At 33.6% G+C, this 21,030-nt stretch overlaps 2 protein-coding genes across 2 annotated transcripts; one reads left to right on the top strand and one right to left on the bottom strand.

The window, feature by feature from the left end:
* Window positions 1-6,218: 6,218 nt before the first annotated feature.
* LOC128204050 (uncharacterized) lies at window positions 6,219-10,687 on the top strand. Its single transcript, XM_052905379.1, has 8 exons — window positions 6,219-6,400; window positions 6,659-6,725; window positions 6,981-7,082; window positions 7,394-7,460; window positions 7,698-7,739; window positions 8,417-8,467; window positions 9,040-9,120; window positions 9,907-10,687. Exons 1-8 carry the CDS (start codon window positions 6,252-6,254, stop codon window positions 10,062-10,064), a joined length of 717 nt encoding a protein of 238 aa, XP_052761339.1. The 5' UTR covers window positions 6,219-6,251; the 3' UTR covers window positions 10,065-10,687.
* A 1,437-nt stretch (window positions 10,688-12,124) lies between these two features.
* Window positions 12,125-16,040, bottom strand: LOC128204049 (putative nuclease HARBI1). Its single transcript, XM_052905378.1, has 5 exons — window positions 15,364-16,040; window positions 14,625-14,801; window positions 14,333-14,405; window positions 13,764-13,945; window positions 12,125-13,081 (listed from the first exon to the last, which is right to left on the bottom strand). Exons 1-5 carry the CDS (start codon window positions 15,546-15,548, stop codon window positions 12,868-12,870), a joined length of 831 nt encoding a protein of 276 aa, XP_052761338.1. The 5' UTR covers window positions 15,549-16,040; the 3' UTR covers window positions 12,125-12,867.
* Between the last annotated feature and the right edge of the window lie 4,990 nt (window positions 16,041-21,030).

The raw sequence follows: 21,030 nt of genomic DNA, 5'->3' as shown, positions 1-21,030 counted from the left end.
AACTTGTAAATACAGGACTATAAGATTATGGTAGTGACAAACAGATGTGACTTAGGTTTACATATCATTTGGAAGAAGAAAATAGCATATACAAGTCGCTTTTATTTTTTATAATGTTTTTCTTTATTTGTTCCCAGGTTTAGTACAATTTATTATGAAACTCTATGATCACACAGTTTTAAACTTTTTTTATTTTATAAGGCAGACTGTGTGGGAGGGTTTTGGTTTCTAACGATGACTGCATCGTATCTTTGAAAAGTATTTGCATTAGGTGCTCTGAATTGTTTCACTCCGTCTGCAGATAGAGTTGGGATCTCCAATCATAGAACTACTTGGGGTTTACCTTTTCTTTTTTTATTATTATTTGTTTTATTGATAGGTTTCCTCAAGTTAATGCATATTTTGATAAGATTTACCTTTTGCATTTTATCTTTATTAAGGATTGTTGAGATAAGAGTGAGGTTTGTGCACATAAACTGGTTTAAACCTCTAGTAAATTTACATTTTACTGACCGTTCCATGGCGGTACCTAACAATTCTTGATAAACATACAAATTATTTATATATATATATATATATATATATATATATATATATATATATATATATATATATATATATATATATATATATATATATATATATATATATATAGTATTTATGCAGTGTGTTGTTTGTAGAGTTTTGTGCTGTTCTATGTTTCGTGGGTGTGATGCTGTGTTCTATGTCTTTGGCGTTTGTCCATTGCCACTAAACTAGGTTTATGTTTGAACCTTTTTGCTACTGAGCATGTTTCTGTAGCTTTTTGCATAAATCTAGAAATAGTTAGCACAAAAACGGAGTTACAAAATGAGCTAGCACGTTGTTTTCATATCTGAGTATGTAATCTTATATTGAAGCGTAAATTGCCCAAATTCGGAGGCGACTCTTGGTGACATTGTTTATTCATTTATTGCACGAATTTGTAAATCACAGCAGGATTATAAGTTATCCATTGACTACCTTTCGTCGTTATAGGCCTTGAAGCAGAATGGTTTGTGATTTGAAATGAATAACAACCTTGCTGAACATGCTGGTTCTACGTGATCCGCTTGTCTGTTTACGTTTTTTACTCCAATGTGTTTACTCATTCATCGGATGTTGTTTCTTCACCTTTTTTAAATTTTCATATTTTTCGTTGTTTTTTGTTTGGTACATTCTAAAACACACACTTTTCAACAGTTTATCATAATAGTTTGTAAATAAACAACATTTTTAAACACACTCTCACAGAAAAGAGCCGCCGTACAAATTATCAACATCCAACTAACACAGAGAAAACAGTTCATAATACCACAGATGGTGATGATCACAGCTTCTTGCACTCTTAAAAGAGAATTACGCCTGGAAAACTGTTTATATAATAAACCAAATATACCAACCGTTTGCTGGACGTAGACGGCGGCGCGGATGTTAATTGCATTGACTAATCTTCCATACGTGTAGCGTTCCAATGGGACATGCTTGTATATGACGTTTGTTATTCCAAACCCTAGAAGACGGCATGGACATTCATATAATTTGCTTATCCTATCCTTTTTTCATATGATAAAATATTTAAATAGTTATGTTTTTGTTTATGTGACGGCAAAACGTCTCCGATGTAGGTCCTTGATCTTTGTTCCTCTATTGACGTATTTAAATTGATTTCTGTGTAGACTCGCATTTGATCTTTACTCATGCTTGTACAAAAAATATATTTTGTATGACACTATTGAAATAAAATACAACCTTATATTGAAATCTACAAATATCCTTTATAAAAGCTATATGGCGGTGTACCTTATCAATCGGTCCTATTTAGTTTAATAGAATAATTGGCAAAACAAATAACGCATTAGATACCAGACGACGTTCTTCATTTACTTAACCAGAATTACAAAATAGATGGTGTATTTTCAGCATCATGAATATATAAAGCATTTTATTCGTATCATTAAGATGCCTCGACAATGCATGATTTATTTCTCTCGGATCACCGACAAAAGAAGACATACGTAATAACTTTGCATTTAGTTGAGCTATTTCGTTTCAGTCATTTTTTTGAGAAAACACTACTAAAGCTTCACTCAATAATATGTTTCGCAATTAACAAAATCCGATTTAAGTAATTTCCTTGTAGGAAATGAGTTTCAGGTCTCCAAGAAAATATGTAAGTCTACAATATCAATCTATGTCTCATTTATTGCAATTTCATTTCCAATTCTAAAAGTAAAATATTGATATCAGGACGAAAACAAATAATAAATTACGTTGGAATTAATGAATGAATTGCGGGGTTGATGTCATTATCGGGGTATGAACGCAACTGGGCTGGTCTAAGTGTGTGGAGTCAAAAGGACTCCACGCGTTCTTTGATCAACCCAAATGCGTTCATATCTCCGATAATGGCATCAACCCCGCAATTCAGTCATTATATTTATACCAAAAGTTCATTATTTCATTTAAGAAACGTTATAAAAATACTTCATTTCATTTCAATAATCCTTTCTTTATGTAATTAGAACGACCCGGCTGTCATCGGAAACATTTTTTTTCAAATGACGTCACAATATAGCGGGAAAAGATCAACCTCTTGAACAGGTTGAAATGTAAAATTAAACACTTTTGGCAACAATACGTTTAAAAATAATAACTTAACACTTTCTAAAATGTTGATGTATAATTTACGGAACCTTCTGACACAATCAAACAATAACAAGATCAATAGTTTTCATGTATATTTCATTGATATGAAACGTTGTTTTGATTCCATATATCTCAGTGCGCTATGGTTAAAGTTGTATAAATCCAATTTAGATGGTAAAATATTACGTATTATACGCAATATGTATTAGTCAGTAAAGTCCTGTGTAAAACACTGTAATAGCTATTCAGACATTTTTAATATAGCAGTAGGCTTAAGGCAAGGAGAGATACTTTCCCCGATTATGTTTTCATTATTTGTGGAAGACTTAGAATTGTATTTACAAAACAGAAACGATTGTGGTTTAGCTTTACGTGATATTTCTTTGATTTTATTGTTATTTGCTGATGATATGGTTGTTCTTGGCGAAACCCCGGAAGACTTACAAATGTCGTTAGACCGTTTATACAGTTATTGTAATACCTGGGGCTTAGAGGTCAATATTGCCAAAACTAAAATTGTATTTTTCGCAAAAGAGGTGGCACAAAACGTAATGAAAAATGGTTGTAGGCAAACGAAGATGTTGACATTGTAAATGATTTTAACTATCTAGGAGTAGCTTTGAATTATACTGGCAATATTAGCCTTAATACCCAAACATTATATGGTAAAGGTTTAAAAGCAGTAAACGCATTGTTGTCAAATCTTAAAAAGTATGAATGTAAACCTAGGGTAGCTTTGCAATTATTTTATGCCTTTGTTGCATCTATAATTACATACGGGTGTGAAATTTGGGGATTTACGAAGTCTACACAGCTAGAGAAGATACATTTTAAATTTTGCAAAGCCGTACTAGGCGTCAGACAATCGTTTTCAAATGTTGCTGATTACGGTGAATTGGGTAGATACCCATTGTATATAAATAGATATGTACGTATTGTAAAACTTAACAAAAGTGACTATATAATTACTCAATCTGTCATAGAAGACGCAATGTTAATTCTAGCACACCGGATAGGTATTTCCGTTGAATTCAGCCGTGCTGGAAAACTCCATCTGGCATCCCCATGCCATATGAGTCACGCGCTGTGACGTCATGTTATTTATGGAACTATTTTTTTAACAAATATGGTATGCAACCTATCTTGCGTACAATTCGATCAAATAAAATATAAAACTCTACTGTTGTGTGTGTGTTTTTTTTGTTTAATAATGTCGTAAATATAAATATACACAAGTATTGTCAAATTCAGATCAAAATACAACAAGTAAACATTATAAACAACAAATAGTAATAGTAACAGGTGCGAGCACAATCCACTTCCGGTTGCGTTCTAAAAGTAAACAAAATAAATAAACATCACAATAAACAACTAAAAATAAAATGTCTCTTTTGCGTGAATTAAAATTGCAGATGTCGTTCAACGTAAAGCCGTACATTTTGAACTCATCGGACTTGCATAGTAAACGTTTTGCTCCAGTCCAGTATACTCCAGCTGAATACCGTGAACTCCAACAAAACAAGAACACAGACAGCAAAACTAAATCCAACGTGTTGATACACCAGTTCCTAAACAGCAGAAATGAGTTGCGGGAAGTCTGCATGATTCCGCCGGACGAACTGAACACACTAGTGCAAGAGTTCATTCTCTGTGTGCGACAGAAGGACGGGACTGAGTATGAGCCAGGCACACTACGTGGAATGATCAGCAGCTTGGATAGGTATAAGCCTATTTCTGAAATGCAAAAACAGTATTGATAAGAATTGCAATAAATATGAGATGGGTAAATAAACTGCCCCCAAAATCTGTTCTTCCATTATTGATATAGAGGGGATATCTCTCATGTGTTTCCGGTATTGAAATGAAAATCAGACCTGAGGGCACGCATAGTAATAAATAATATCTGTCATGTGTTCCCGTTCCGGATAGAAAACTCCGACCCGAGGGCACCTGCGTTGCCAAGTAACGAGGCTTGCCGAGTTACCAGCCATGCAGAGTGCCCGAGGGTGGTATTTTTCCATCCGAATACATTAGTTGTTATTCAATATACTAGTATAATTTATCAAACCAAATCCCGATTCCTGGAAACATCTCAAGTACCTTATAAAGGATCAAGCAAAGTCAATATTTTAGTTTGGGCATAATTAGGCCTATTTTTTTTTTTGATTAGGGTTACAAAGGTAGGGTAGGTAGGCTTTTTTTGATTATTTTTATTAGGTTTATATAAGAATGTCATTTTCATCATAGAGGAATCGTGTTAAAGTTATCTTTTGTATTTACGGTTTTAAACTACAAATTGAAAATTAAAAATAATAATATTCAAATTCACGTTTTTTGTATTTAATTTATTTTTCTAACTGACCATAAAAACGGTAGGGTCGGAGCCTATTTTGTAGGTAGGGTCGGGTCATTCGAACCAAATGTAATCTTTTTAGGCCTTAGTGTAATATTGATATTCTTCGTGTTTTGGACTAAACAAGAATAATGACTATCACAATTACTTGTTTTTACTTAGCAAAATCAAGATTAGGTATTAAATTTTTCATAATGAAATAATGCTACGATTCAGAAATTCTAGGAATTTGGGCCAGTTTTTTAAAATATATATTTTTGGAGTGACACATCGACAAGCAAAATCTTCACTTTCGTTGTTCATGTGGTGAAATATGGAACGGATTTTACATGAGTATAAGTATCTATCATGTGTTTCAGGTACGGATAGAAAAAATCCGACCATCGGGCACGCGCGTAAGCCGGTAACGATGCTTGCCGAGTAACCGGTCACGCGCCCGAGGGTCGGATTTTTCGATTAGGAGCGGAAATTTGAAAAAACTGCGGTCTGATCTTTTGTCAGCAGTCTTTTATCACTGGTTTGCAGATATTTACACACAAACTTGCTCATTTCAAGACAAAAACTAAAACAGTTGTCAAAATGTTCAATCTGTGAGAGTGCAGCTTTAACATGTTTGATTTAATTTTTAAATAAGAGTCTTGGCAGGTTTTGATCAATTTTAGCAAAAAAACTTTTAACAGCCAATTTTGATTTAAATTAACACAGGAATAGTCTTCTGTAAACTAAATACTAAAGTTTGATATAAAAGCTGCACTCTCACAGATTGAAGGTTTTGACATTTATTTTTTTTATCGTCTTGGAACAAACCAATTTATGCGAAAATACATGGAAACCTGGCATAAATTTAAAGACTGCTGACAAAAAATGAGATAGCACAAGTTCATAAGTTGATATTTTAGCATTTTTCTGAAATCGTTAGTAATGCTTTTAGCCATAAAACATGATTTTTTTAACAAGAATATGAAAATCTGTGATCTGGGCCCCGTTTCATTAATGGTCGCATCGCAAATCCAGCAAAGTCGCAAGTCGCAAGAAATGCGACCGAGTTTGCGACACAGCGCAATTTGCGTTTCATTAATCGCGTCGCAAAATAGAGCTTGCGACTTTTTCCTCTATCGATAATTTGCGATACGCAGTCTATGAAATGACGTCACAGCATCACTGCGAGTACCTGTTTGTTTACGCGCCATCTGTCAGATTTGACAGACGGACTTCTGCATAGAACTTCACAATGTCAGAAAGGAAGCAAAATTGGTCGTCGCGGGAGTTGGAAGAACTCGCTACTGGGCACACAAAACACAGCACCTTTTTAACTTCCAAGCACGGCCCAAGTTCTTCAGAGGCAGAGAAGAAAAGAGTTCTAAATGAAATTTTGTTGAGGTTTGTATTTTGTACAGTAGCTGCCACTTCAATGTGCGTAGATTTTTACCCCTTTAATACTAAGTTAGTGGATGCAATGCTGTCAATTATGAGTTTTATCTTTATGCATCTTGTTCAAATTATTACATATTTAAGTCAGCCCGGGTCATAAAAATGATTATATATCACGAGTAGAACGACATATGCCATCTAATCAATGTTATAACAGAGAATAACGTATATTACTGTATATTCAACTCTACAACATTTTTATATCAGTGTGAACAGTGTTGGCGGGAATGGGAGGACGATTGATGAAATGTCCAAGAAGTGGAAGGATTTGAAGGTATTATTTATATGTTGAACTGTCTTAGTAATTATATATAAGTATGTTTAAAATAACAATGATAAAATTATATCACTATTTATATAAGTTACATGACTCATGAGGTCAACCTACTCTTATGACAACTACAATGTATAGTGATATTGATCAATATTTCTAGCCCAAAACATTCATAAAAATTACTCAAAACAATTTTCCTGATGCATGTCATGCTTGTTTTTATATAAAATGCTAGAATTGTTCTATTCATCACAGAGTCGAACAAAGAAAAAGGAGCAGGGTCGCCTGAAAGCCCTGAGGAGTTCAGGATTGGGGGAGATACCAAAAACCCTTATCCTAACAGAGCTGGAGGAAAGGGTATGTAAACAAAATCATCGATAACATTTTGAGAAATATATATTGTTCGTGTGTTTATGTAAGTGTGTGCAAGGAGAGGGAAGGGTGGGTAATTTGTTATTTACCTATAGTTAAAAAAGAACCATGTGTGTGTGTGTCGGAAGGGGGGGGGGGTCTTCTAATTTCAATATAGTTAAAAAATGACAGGCAGACATATGCAATCATTTTTTGTTATATTTCTAAAGATGTAAATTTCATTCTTATCTTTTACATTAAAGCTTAGGTGCAGTGAATGCTGTTTCTTTAATGTGTGTCACTCATTTCTGCTACAGGTCCTATCATGCATTCCAGCGGTATCTGTGACCGGTATTCAGACTGGAGTGGACACTAACAGATCATGTGAGTTGTAAAACACTCCCACTAAACAGCAACATGAAACATCTTTTAACTTAAATATTTAAATATTGAAATTATTCAATTGTCATTTGTTTCACTTAATAATGTCTTACTTATTATATCAAAAGCATTTTTTTTATATTGGTGTTGACATATAAATATATGTATTTTATCATTATATATCATTGTTTTGATTTGTGATAAGTGAAATGTAATGAGCCATTATGTATTACTTTTTAGTTTCCAAGTTCTTAGGAGTGGCCAATGAAGATGAGGTAGAAGGTATGTATTAACAATTGTATCATAATAAAAGATGAGGAAGAAGGATTTATAAACATGTTTTATTATAAAAGTATTTCCATAATGTTCAATACTTTATGGCAGTTAAAGCTACACTCTCACAGAATAACCATTTTTACAACTTTTTTCATTTTTTGTCTTGGAAAGAGTACATTTTTGCGTAGATATTTGCAATCCAATGATATAAGATTGGTGACAAAAGATCAGATTGTAGATTTTCATATTTCCGTTCGAAAATTAATGTTTTATGGTTTAAACCGTTAACTAACGGTTTAAGAAAAATGCATAAAACATTAAAAAATTAACTTAAATATAAAAACCTGCAATTTAATTTTGTCAGCAGTCGTAAATAACTGGTTTCCATGGATATTTGCAAAGATTAGCTCGTTCAAGGATGAAAAATAAAAACTTGTCAAATCGTTCAATCTGTGAGGGGGCAGCTTTAAGAAACGTTTTGGATAACTAATTTTTGACACTGAAACATGATGATTTATACAGCAGTTCAAGATTGTTTGAATGATTTTGCATTTAACTATTTAAGGAGTGTATTCTCGACAAGCTGAAGTAAAGAAATTTAACCAATTTAATTCAAAATTTGCTTATTAGGTTATCATCAATAAAATATTTATACATTTATTTTGACATTATTGTATTTGCAGTGGCCGCTAAAGAAAATTGCCCTTCAGCGGCTGACTACACAAACTGTGCTGGTAAGAACTAAAAGTATTCAACAGTTAATTCTTTTTTGTAGTGTATTAAGGTGTTCTATATACATTAATTTGAAGTGGCAGCTATACAAAATTCCCGTAGGTGAGAAGGTGTCAGTAGATCTGATTGCAGCCCAATTTCGTCTTATCGGTTTCTTTTTTTGTCCTGTCCTACTCTTTCTCCTAATGGTTTGATTTTAACCACATATATCATTAAAGATACCTAACTTAACAAAATGATGTGTCATTCACAAGACTTAAGTTCAAACTTAAAGTCAAGGTCACAACATTGATCTGGTATTAATATGTTTTGCTAAATAAGCTAAATAAAGGTTTAATTATGAGTTTATGTTACTAACCAGTACCATTTTTTTTCCAATATTCCGCTATGTACATTAATTGCAATTCTTTGGCACATTTAGATTCAGTGAAACAAATTTCACATGCAATAAATGCACTTTTTTGCATAACATTTATAAATAATACTTTCCAATATGTAGCCAGTGTGCGGTCAAAGTTTAATAAATAGCTTCAAGAATTAAAGTTGTTTGTTACAAGTTTTTCTTTCCTTACAGAATCGTCAAGTGACACAGTAAAAAATGTAAGATGTAGTTCTGGGACATCCTCAACAGGAAAAAGGAAGCGTGAATATTATGGTATAAAATTAACTCTTAAGAACAATTGTTTTGCCAACAAAACCTTTTTCACAAACAATGTTTAAAAAAAAAGCTTTGTGTTTGCTACTATCATTGTCTGTTAAGTAATAATAATTGATGGAGGTCAGGTGTGTTAGCTTTTTATACATGCACTCAGGCATTACCCATACAGCCAGTGCTCTGTTAAGATTGAAAGTCATTTCATATTTTTTTAGCAGATTGCACAGACAGAATGTAACCCTGGTAAGAAGCTTCCCTGGTTATTTAACATGAACAGGTGTATAGCAATGTCACAGGGGACTCCCGGACGACAACTAGTACTTTTTAGTGATGAGACTGGGAATCGAACCTGCGACCCCTTGATTGATAAACAAGTGTGTTACCATTAGAACACAGATTCACCACTGAAATTTAGTAATGATTTAAAGCCTTGATAACAATGTATTTATTATATTATTTGAAATGAGATTTTTTGCTGCTGGTAGTCATACCTTTTAATTCCTTTATTTTGTATATGCATAAACTCCTTCAAATGATTTATAATGACATGTTTGATGAGAATCATTACATAATCATTTTTATTAAACACTGATTCAATACAGTGGTACAGTACAGAATTTATTCATTACTTGCTGTTTTCTAAATTGAAAACCCTACTACATCTATCCCATTTATCTGTTAAAGTTTGAATGATGATAACATTACAATATATTGTTTCCAAATAGGTGTTTTAAACATTATCAGTTCAATACATTGACTTAAAAAATTGAATATGTATCTTTATAGACTGCCAGTGCTCGGACGAGCTGATCAGTTTACAGAGGGAACTGTTGGCAGAGAGCAGGACTCGCAATGAACTGCTGCGGGAAATAAGCGGGTCCCTTAAATCTCTTGTTTCGCAACGAGACCAACAGACATTAAATGATTTACTTGGTTTTCAATGAACTTACATATCAACATTATTTTATTGACATTTTTAAGGTAAGCCATCCATTATAATGATATTCATGCTTTAAAAATTAAGTACATAAAATCAGGATGGACTATATTTTTTATTATAACTATAATAATCCTTCAATTACCCTAAGATATAACAACAGCTTGACTAGCCAATCACGCATATGGAATGAATTCTACCTGGTAGACATACCCAGTAATCTTTTTTAATGGCAAAATACAAATAACTGCTAAACTTAAATAAATTGTAAACTTTTTGGTATTTAAGTTAGTAAGTTTCAATGCATTGTACACATCGATGCCAAGTTTATGACAGTTTTCAACAATTTTCTTTTTTCTCGCTATTTTATCATACGTGAGAAAGCCCCTTTAAAGATGCTCTTGCTCCTACATCAGATTTACCAGATATATAATTGTTTAATTATATACAACACAAAACCACTCTCTCACGCAACATTGTGCTGAAGAGAGTGATTAATATAAGGTGTAATAGCTTCTTTTACAATTGTTGTAAAAAATAAATTAAGTCTTAACCCATGTTTTCAGCTAGTTCATACATAGATCAAGTCTTGTTAATAAACAATTTCCATGAATGCATTAGTAAAAAGTGAATCACTCAAATGTTATGTTTGTCATACATGTTGAACTGATTTTGATTAAGAGTGTCACTTTTACAAGTTTATTGGTATGATGGATGGCTTATCATTGAATTTCAAGTGTGTTATTTAAAAGATTTAGATTGATGCGAATCCTACGTATACATCCTTTACAAAGGCTACACAGGTTAGAAAAAACTTCATAAATGAGTTCTTTGAATAAATAGCCACATGTCCACATATTAACCAATTAAAATTTGACAATTTCCCTAAGATTAGTTACTTTTACTCTATAAGTCATAAACTAAATCATGAAAGTCTTAAACTTTAAGCTGCACTCTCACAGATTTGATGTTTTGACAACTTTTTTTTTATTTTTATCAGTTATTATAGAACGCATTTCCATGGCCTGCTTTTTTATGATACATGAAGTCTTAATATGGAAAGAGATGAGTTGTATTTTTGTGGCACCTATGACTTTTGCAATTTTTTACAAAAGATTTCCCAGTTAATATGTGACATATCCATATGTATATAAAATGTTTTTTGTTGAATCTTAATGACACTGTTATTGTTGTTGAACCAACTTCCATATATGGTTTGTTTATTATATGTCATTCATTGTTATTATCATATTATTGCATTTTATTTTATGTTTTATTTTTCACATAGATGTGTTCATTTCTGGCATAGTAAAAGTGTATGTAAAGAGAGCAGATAGCTTTAAAATAATGTTCATAGCATATGCATTTTTATCTATATATACTCACATGAACTATTCTCTATCCATCATGTCACATGGCCAATAATAATAATTAAGTCAGATTTATAAATATATTAATACCTGTCTACACATTCCTCATATTTACATCACATTTAGTCTCTAGCTTTATCTGTGATAGCCAACAAAGGTATTTTTTATAATGTCACAGACATGTAGATTCTGTTTTCAGCTGTTTCAATACTGTGATATACATGTATATTAGTGTTAATACTGCAATAAATGATTACTTATTACTTTACTCAGCATTCACTTGTTTGAATATGTCTCCGTGGCCTAGTGGTTAATGAATTCGCCTGCGGAGCGGGAGGCCTTTGGTTCAATGTCTGACCACGTCATACCCTAAGTTGGTAGCTCCCTTGTCAGGTGCTTGGCACTTTGATTAGTAAAGTGGTACACATGTACTGGTTTAACCAAGGAAAGTTGTGCCCCATGTATCGCTGCTTTACACTGAACATGTAAAAGAACCAAGGGGTGTTTTAGAAAAAGAGCAAGTGTAATGTACTCAGATTTTAATCACTACTATCCTATTGAAGTTCTGCCTCTTCAGCAAAAACAAAGGACATTATTTACATTAACTGTCCAGTAAATTGTAGTTTTCAAATAATGTCAATCAAGCAACACATTTCTTCAACAGGGTAGACAAATGAACTTTAAGTAATTATAAGTATTTCTGTTTTTACACATTTATTATGAGCAATACTATTAAATGGTCTATCAATAACAATAAATTGAGTTTCAAAATTAGAAAAATAAGGACACATTAATGCAAGAGAACAAGGCACAGCAGGCACAAAAATATAGTTTGATGATCATTTAAATTTCTATATAATAAACACAACCTAACAATGAGAGTGCAGCTTTTAATAGAATAATCAAAGGCCTAAAAATTTACTGTCAAATATCTAACTTTGTCAAGAGAAACAGTTCTTGTGCATTGTGCACTTCTAAAAAACAACAACAAATATTGCAGCCAGAGTTATGGTTCTTGTGGACTACACCATGACATCTTTCTGGATATGATGTTTTTAAAATGTATTACATGTATACTGCAAAAAAATTATGGACTTTGTGATATAAAAAGCCAACAATTAATATCAACAATTAATATCTATAGATTAAAAATACGCCAGCCAGAGTAATGGTTATTGTGCAGTCCACCACTTCCCCATCTGTGTAGGAAAATTCCAGTCAATGCATAAAAAAGTTCTGCTCCAGACAAGAAATAAGTATGAATAAAAAAAGAAAGGCCGATAAATTAAAAATTATGCAAACATGTGAATGGTTCTTGTGCACTGTTCTTATCCTTGATGTGATATATTTGCATATGAAAACTTATGCAGTCTTATAATGAGAAGATTGTTTATGGATGATAGACAAAATTGAAAGGAATGTTCACACTATCTTGTAAAGCTATGGCAGCTGAATGTACTGTGCCCTTGTGGTTAGTCCGGGTCTTGTGGCCTCCTGATTTTGTTGAATGCCCTGGTCATCTGCACAAACAATAGCATCAGGAAGTGGCATATTGTTGTCAATACACAGATTGTGTAGTTTACAGCAGGCTAAAAAAACCCGACAGCTCTTTCCTGGTGAAAATGGCAGCACACCCCCCGATCTGTGTAGGCATCTGGAAAAAAATCAATTGTTATATAGCAAAAAAACACAACCATTAATACAGATGAATAGCTGAACAAACAAATATAAACATTTAAGTAAAAATTTCTAGATGTGGTGATGCTGAATGTTGTATTGAAACCATTTGTATTTAAAGTTAATCGGGAAATACTCAAAAATATAGTCTTTGTACTATTCAAAAATAATTTAGATTTTTTTTAAGTGCATTGAAAAAACGGTATAGAGGGTTGTTTTTTCTAAAATCCCAAATTGCCCTTAACTTTTAATTGCCTAAAACTTTAACCTACGTCAATCAGGAGCCATCACTTGTATTTAGGATATGGAGTTATGTAACCTTATTGGGTGATGGTCCTGAACAATTATGTGAAGTATTAAGTCAATTAAATGAAGGGTATAGAAGTTATTAATAAATATCCCAACTTGCCTTAAAACTTGAACCTAAGTTTCATAGTCAATCAGAGGCCATAATTTGTATAAAAGATAATATAGAGTTATCTAACCTCATCATGTGATGGCACTGAACAACTGTGTGAATTATACAGTCAATTGAATGAAGGGTATTGGACTTATAAGTGAAAATCCTAACATGCCCTAAAACTTTAACCGGACGCTGAAGCTGGGGCTAGTAGTATAGCCCACCTATTCTTCGAATAGTCGAGCTAAAAATGGCTTACCTAAATCTTGACTTCAAAACACCAAAAGCCCTCTCAACAACTTCTCTTGCAGTCTTGTGGCGTCTGTTGTACCTCTCCTCATTCTCATTTGATGGGTGCAGAATAGGAGTAATTAAATAACGCCTCAGCGGGTACCCACTGTCGCCTAGAAGTACAGCCTCCAAGTCTGCTTCTAGATAGTCCTACATGTAGATATAATACATTGCATATTGAAGTGAGAATAAATTAAATATGGGTGACACTCCATGTACATTGTAATATAAAATTTATATAAATTGACATTATTTCAAGCTTTTCTTACACAGCCATGATTTCTTTATATATATATACAGGGCCTTTTATCGGTACCTTCCCTTATTCAATGAATTAAGACGAAAAAAGAGAATGAAAATAAACAGGGGCTTTCGAAGAGATAACAGGCCAGCTTTACAGTAGATACAATAATTGCAGTTGTTCATATACTTTATATAACAAGGCATATTAAAATAATATGCAAGACCTGTGTATGACATTGAAGTAAAATCACATTGTGAGACATGATTACTTCTTTAACCATGCATTGTTTATACCTTTAACACCGAATTGTCAAAAACACCAGCATCATGTGAGGAACCAGGCCACTTTGCCACTATGTCAATGAATCTGAAATTGCCAATAATTAAAACATTAACTAATACAAAGCCATTTTCTTCATTTAACATCATTGATTTAACAAAAAAATTAATTCAACAAGTTATGCTCCAGAAAAGTTATACTAATAATATATATAAACAAATAGGCAAGTATATCATTTAAATTATTTTGTTTTTGTTTTTTTGCATCTCAAGATTTATTTCATGTCAAAAGGAATAAGTCACCTACCTCAAGTCTGAGGAAGCCACTGCTTGGCAATTGATGGCATGAAACCCCTTACGGCATACGAATGACTCTTCATTTGCTGTTGGGGCCAGAATCGGTACTAAAGTACCATCAACAGCACCTACAATGTTTGGGAAACCCCTCTTCACTGACATCTGGTCATCCCTCTGAACAGGAAACCTGCAAATTTTTGAGTGTTTCTTTTAAATATAAGCAAAGTATAAGATTAACAGATATAGGTGTATAAGAAGTCAAGAACAGATATATGTGTATAAGATGAATGGATATAGGTGTCAGTAAACAATGATTGTTTTATCACTGTAACTCTGAAACAAAAGGTATGAGCATTGAATTTGACAATATCAACAATTCAAAAATACTTATTTCATTACTATTCACAGTCTAGCAAAAATATTGTGAACAAAGTTGTTATTGGGTTATTACAAGATTGCATTGTATTATTACATACACAGTCCATCATGTAGGCACAATGGAGTACCAAGATGAGACCCACTTGTCGAACATGGTAAAAATCTATAAAAATTGTATTGCTTAAGCCGTGCACCAATTCTGGTCGTCTTTGTCATAAGCAAGTATGCTTACATCAGCCTTTAGTGGACAATTACATCACTATGTTATGCACTCACACCATGCTATCCTAAATGGCATTTGATTTTCTGTAGAGAATTGATATAATATCAATATGTTAATTATGAACAGAAAGGTGAATGAGTGATGTTACTTGATATTGTCAACGTTGTTGATTACAGCATCGACAAATCCATGGATAATTCTGCAGACACTCGATCTGCTCACTCCGTGTGTGTCAGCAACCTCCGAAAAAAAGGCACCTTTTGCCAGGCACCGGAGACCAACAAGAACCTGAAATAATTTCTCAATGTTAATATGAGAATAACACGCAAACATTTACATTCAGAGTATTCACTGGGGTTAATTCAAGAACCATGTATTCTCTTAAATGATGATGAAATGATAAAGTTTTACTTGAATCTCCGGCTTACTCTACATTGTACATGACACCTATAGGCTATAGGCACCCATTTCATAACACCTAATATACCTCCAATGATATGACAGAAGCATATTTGGTTTTCATGTTGAGTACTGTTAAGACTAAACACTTCCTACCACTTTTCAAATAGAACAGATATGTCAACATTAAAAATGACAACTGGGTCTGACAGATTGTGATGTCCAATATCCATAGAATTGTCCATTAACATACAATTTAGCGAATAAAACAGCAAATGACGAGATAATTCAATAAAGGGGCTGTATATCTACATTATGAATGCCCAAACTATCAGAAAGAAACGTATCTAAGATGGAAAACTTAGCTGCATTTATCCCAAACGTATTTGCATTTTGCTCAGTGACGGTGAAGGTCAACCGGATGTTGATTTCATACATACCTATGTACACCGTATTTCCCGTTCGATTTCGTACCGACTAGTACATTAAATAATGATGTAAAGTACATTTGACTCTTACTTGAGTGTCGGGAGGAATAGTATGTCCACCGCGATAGGTCTTTTCCAAAGTCTGGCCGACTGTTTCAAGCAAATTTTGAAACAACACCCGATCCAAACGGTAACGGGAAACAAAATCAAGATCCCGTACCACTATCGATGAAATGCGAGCATTAAAAACTCGCCTTATGGGCACTTTTCTTCGACGACAACGTCGTTGTTGGAAAATAACCGCAACTGCGTCGGCCATTTTTGCGTCTTAAAGTCAAGTTGCGACTGGTAGTACGACGTCGCAAAAAAGCACCGATATTTGCGACCAGCAGGTGCTCTTTGCGACGTCGCAATTTTGATGAAACGCATTTTGCGATGCGATCGGCAAATTTGCGACGTCGCAGTCTAATTTTGCGATGCGACCATTAATGAAACGGGGCCCTGATCTTCCATTACCAGTTTTAAATATCACTGGTGTGAAGATAATCACGCAAAATATTATGGATCATTCCAATGCAAAAAAATAAAAAGGTTCAAGTTTTTCACCAAAACCAAGCATTTTTGCCAGGTTTTGAAAAAAGATATCAAAATAACCACTTTCTATTTCTGTTATGATCAACTCTTCTGTTGTTAAACTCAGCCCACTTGTTGACATTTTACAAAAAAAAACAATGAATTTCCCTCATTTATATCACAAAAGACTTGTACCACAAATAAGAATAAGTGATAGTGTTGAGTTTTCATATCAAACAAAATAGTGATACAAGTTCTTACATGTTAATAAATGAAGATTTTCTGCATGAAGATATCTCACAGAGAATGAATATGGAACTATTATGGGGCGGGGCAGAGAGTTTCTCCAGACAATGGCAACACTTCAGAGCAAAGGGAAATATCGAAAAAAAGGAAAAGGAAATAGAGATAAGGCGGCAAATGACGTCACTGATACTGAGATTGACCTTCTGTATAAGGCAGGGGAGCTAGGAAACCATTGCCCATCAAGTCTTCTTAACACGTTGTGGTATAACAACACCACCCACTTTGGAATTCGAGGAGGTGCAATGGAGCACAGGTGATTATAATCTATGTTATAAGTTTTTGCATCCAAGATTTCCAAACATTTTTTTATATAATTCGTTTGACTTGTGAGTTTAAAGCTGCACTCTCACATATATTGAATGTTTTATGCATTTCTTTCTTAGATCGTTATAAATAATGTATTTTGCCATAAAACATTTATCTTCAAACGGAAATATGAAAATCTGTGATCTTATATCACTGTTTTGCAGACATTTATGCATAAGTTGGCTCATTCCAAGACAAAAAAAGTTGTAAACAAGGTAAATCTGTAAGAGTGCAGCATAAAGTATATCACTGCATTGCTAAACATTCATTAAAATTAGACTATTGGATGAAAAAGCCCAAATTCTTATATTGCTTGGCATCAAATATTTCACCAAGCCTTGCTATATAAAATTCAGAATTTATAAGCAAGCCTGAAAAAAGCTTTACCAGTGCAGGGCTTGCAGGCTTGTGCTAACTTCATCCACTGGCTATTTATATTTAACCTTTAGTCTGAAAATAAGTTTAAAATAACCATGTTGCAAATAACAGGTGGAAGCTGAAATTGGAAATTTAAAATTGTTGATAAAAAATGAAATTATGTTAAATTATGAAAATAACTCGAAGGCCACACCTATTATCTTTTTCCAGCTGATCAACAAAATCTAAGCAGAGGGCATGCTGCATAAGCCGGTAACGAGGCTTGTCAAGTAACCGGGATATGCAGCTTGCCCCAGGGTCAATTCTTTATCAATTTAGACCGAAAACTATGACACTGACAGAATGATATATGATTATTCTTGCAGACCTAAAATTAATAATTTATAGAAAATTATGAGATATTCGGTCAGATATATCTGTCATAGTCTAAAAAATCTTCAAAAGACTCGCTGACGGCCATTTAGGTGGACTAGGGGCCATGGTTACATTTTACTGGTGCGTTATGTATGATAAGACAGGTTTTCAGGGAATCATGACCAGCACCACTCTACCTAGCAACAATATTGAGCAATCAGTGATACCTATTCAGTTATAATTTGGCATTTGTTATTTATCTGTCTTCAGTCAGCCAAGCACAAACCTTGTCAAAAATGTTCAAATGGGACTGCGATTATTTATGACCTGTATGATAATTGTAAACACTTACCATCAGTTTCATGAATCCTCTTATGTAAGTCGACTATTTTACAGCTGAAGATCATCCGTTCTATCTATCAACAATTACACATCAGAAGTTTCCAGAGGAGGAGGAACAGTGGTTTTTGCGAGCACCAGTTGGCATCAACAAACTGAAAGACCTTATGAAGGTCATGGTAAGGAATGCCAATCTGCCGGCACTTTCAAGTGGAAAGAGGTTGACAAATACGAGTGTCCGAAAGTGCTTATGTCAGAAACTACTCCAGAATAATGTGCCGGACACCCAGGCCGTTCTGATAACCGGACACAAGAATGCCAATTCATTGAATAACTACCGTGTTTTGTCTAATTTGCAACAGAAAAACCTCTCGAATGTCCTTTCTTCTCGACCAGTCAACGATGGGGTTAAAAACACTCAACCTTCTGGCACTGTCCATTTTCAATCGCTCTCTCAATCTGAATCCAACCAAAATACTTCCTTCATAGCACACAACGTGCCTTCCTTGTCGTTGTTTTATAACACAACTATCACTGGTGGTACATTCCATGTCACATTTAACCAGTCTGATAAAATTTAAACCCTGAAATATCCTTTAAACCACGTTTTATTCCAAAATTGTTCGCTTTGGAGTTGCACGTTTTTTTTCAAGATGGCGGCCGCTGTCGATTTTTCACCTTGTTGTTGATTTAAATGAGGTCAACCAGGATTTAAACAAACTATGTTAAAGTGTTATATTTTTATGGATTTTAATACATTTGTTGTGTTTAAGTATGAACAGATCTTTTATTATGAATGGTGAACTTGTTATGTAATTAAAATTCATGTTCTAAACCACGGACTAGTTCATGTTGCGTATGCGATCCAAGTCACATAGCAAATCCTTCCGCGCATGAATGAATGAATGGAATGCGTAGTCAATTAATCCGCTACTATGACAAAAATTTGCATATTGATTTAAAGGCTCAGTACGGTGTGCTCGGGCACGTCGGATTTTCCGATCCGGAACGCAAACACATGACAGATATTATAAATATTGATAACAATCAGAATAATTGGTTTAATAAGGTTAAGGACCTTCTCACCAGATATGGCTTTTATTATGTATGGTGTAATGATACACAGCTAAACGAAAACCAGTTCATTTGTATTTTTAAACAGCGTCTGATAGACGAATATTTACAACAATGGCATGGAAGTGTAAATGAAAATGGTGTTTTAATCGTTTCTAGAGTACTTAAAACTGCATTCGAGTTTGAATCCTATTTAGACAATATTGTGTCAAGAAATCCTCAGAATTGCTATCACAAAAATACGTATATGTTCGCATAATTTAAGAGTTCATACTGGCAGATATGATAGATTAGAACGCCACTTACGTCTTTGTCAAGTATGTGACTCGAACGAAGTAGAAGACGAATTTCATTTTATATTTAAGTGTACACCTTATGTCCAATTAAGACAAACTTATATTAAAGGTTATTATAAAATAAGACCTAGTATGTTTAAACTTAAAACCTTAAACTATTCCAGTTCAATCTTAAACATAGATTAATTATAATATTGATTTAATATTTCACACTACATTGTATAATTGTAATTGTAATTTATTTAATATGTATATGAAACACAAAAAACTGTATAGTTTACGTGTAATAAAATTTTGTTCTGTTCTATATTGTTATGCAATGAATAGCGATCCGAACATATCCGAAAATGTTGCGTTTATTGATTGATAAACGCAGTTGCCGAAAGACAGTTTATTTAAGGAATGGAAGTTGAGGTTTAGATAAATGAATGTTAATAAGTTCAAATCGTGGTCTAGCATGAATTAATAGCTTATTCCGCGGGATATGCCATGAAAATATCAAATGAAGCCACTGCATATAAAATAAACATGGTGTTTTGAGATGATTTTTCACGACAATCTCTCAACAAATAATGCATATGTATAATTATAAACATGTTATCATAGAGTATGCATTAACACATGATAATGTTTATCACGTGTAGAGCACGCGTCCATGTATAACAAGTACAAATTTAATAATAATAAAACATAAATCCTTATATCGTTGGATGGCGGGTCTAGCGGGTTGACGCAAGGGCCCGGGCTCAAATTCCGCATGCCGACAAAAACTCATGAAATCACCTAAATTTATCCTTTAATTCATACCTAATTAACTTAACAATGCAAAGGGTGATATAAAATGTGTACATATGTGTTTATTGTTTTTACAGAAGTGTGTCCACTTGAATGGATGTATACTAGTAGTGTTGAATGTAGGGTTGGAATTCATTGGCGATTGTATACGTGTCATATCAAAACCTCAGTGAAGTTAAAGTGAGGGATTTCACGGTGCCCCTCACCGCTAAGTTATGATTTCATAGATCCATTTATGGAAGTAAAGAACATGCCCTCGATATGTTGTTGTACCAGGAAATGTTCATGTATACTATTTAGCATACATGTCTCAGCTAATCTTACTGGAAGCATCAGGTTGCAAAGAGTTAAATCAGTGAATTACATTTTTTCTATAACAACATGTAACCCGGTGCTAATTTGGCGTTTTTACTATTTACTTATAGTTTTAGAATTATGATATTTGGTATGTATTGGCCCTTTATTGTTTACTTCTGCATTTGGTGCAATGAGTTGTATTGGATGCTTTGGTTGTATTTTTCGGAGCAATTCATGTATTTTCGTGGTTCTGGTTAAATGCTAGTTCAA

This window comes from Mya arenaria, chromosome 10 (assembly GCF_026914265.1).
Source record: "Mya arenaria isolate MELC-2E11 chromosome 10, ASM2691426v1".
NCBI classification, from domain to species: Eukaryota; Metazoa; Mollusca; class Bivalvia; order Myida; family Myidae; genus Mya; species Mya arenaria.
Note: the sequence above shows the minus strand (reverse complement) of the source record. Positions and strands in the feature narration are given on the sequence as shown.

Excerpts from the sequence above, each read along its gene's own strand:
- LOC128204050 (XM_052905379.1), top strand. The coding sequence starts at position 6,252 with ATGTCAGAAAGGAAGCAAAATTGGTCGTCGCGGGAGTTGGAAGAACTC. Across the intron at positions 7,083-7,393 it reads TAACAGAGCTGGAGGAAAGG|GTCCTATCATGCATTCCAGC; the intron begins GTATGTAAACAA and ends TTTCTGCTACAG. Across the intron at positions 8,468-9,039 it reads TGACTACACAAACTGTGCTG|AATCGTCAAGTGACACAGTA; the intron begins GTAAGAACTAAA and ends CTTTCCTTACAG.
- LOC128204049 (XM_052905378.1), bottom strand. The coding sequence starts at position 15,548 with ATGTTTGCGTGTTATTCTCATATTAACATTGAGAAATTATTTCAGGTT. Across the intron at positions 14,802-15,363 it reads AACAACGTTGACAATATCAA|GTTTCCTGTTCAGAGGGATG; the intron begins GTAACATCACTC and ends AAAAATTTGCAG. Across the intron at positions 14,406-14,624 it reads GTGGCTTCCTCAGACTTGAG|ATTCATTGACATAGTGGCAA; the intron begins GTAGGTGACTTA and ends TGGCAATTTCAG.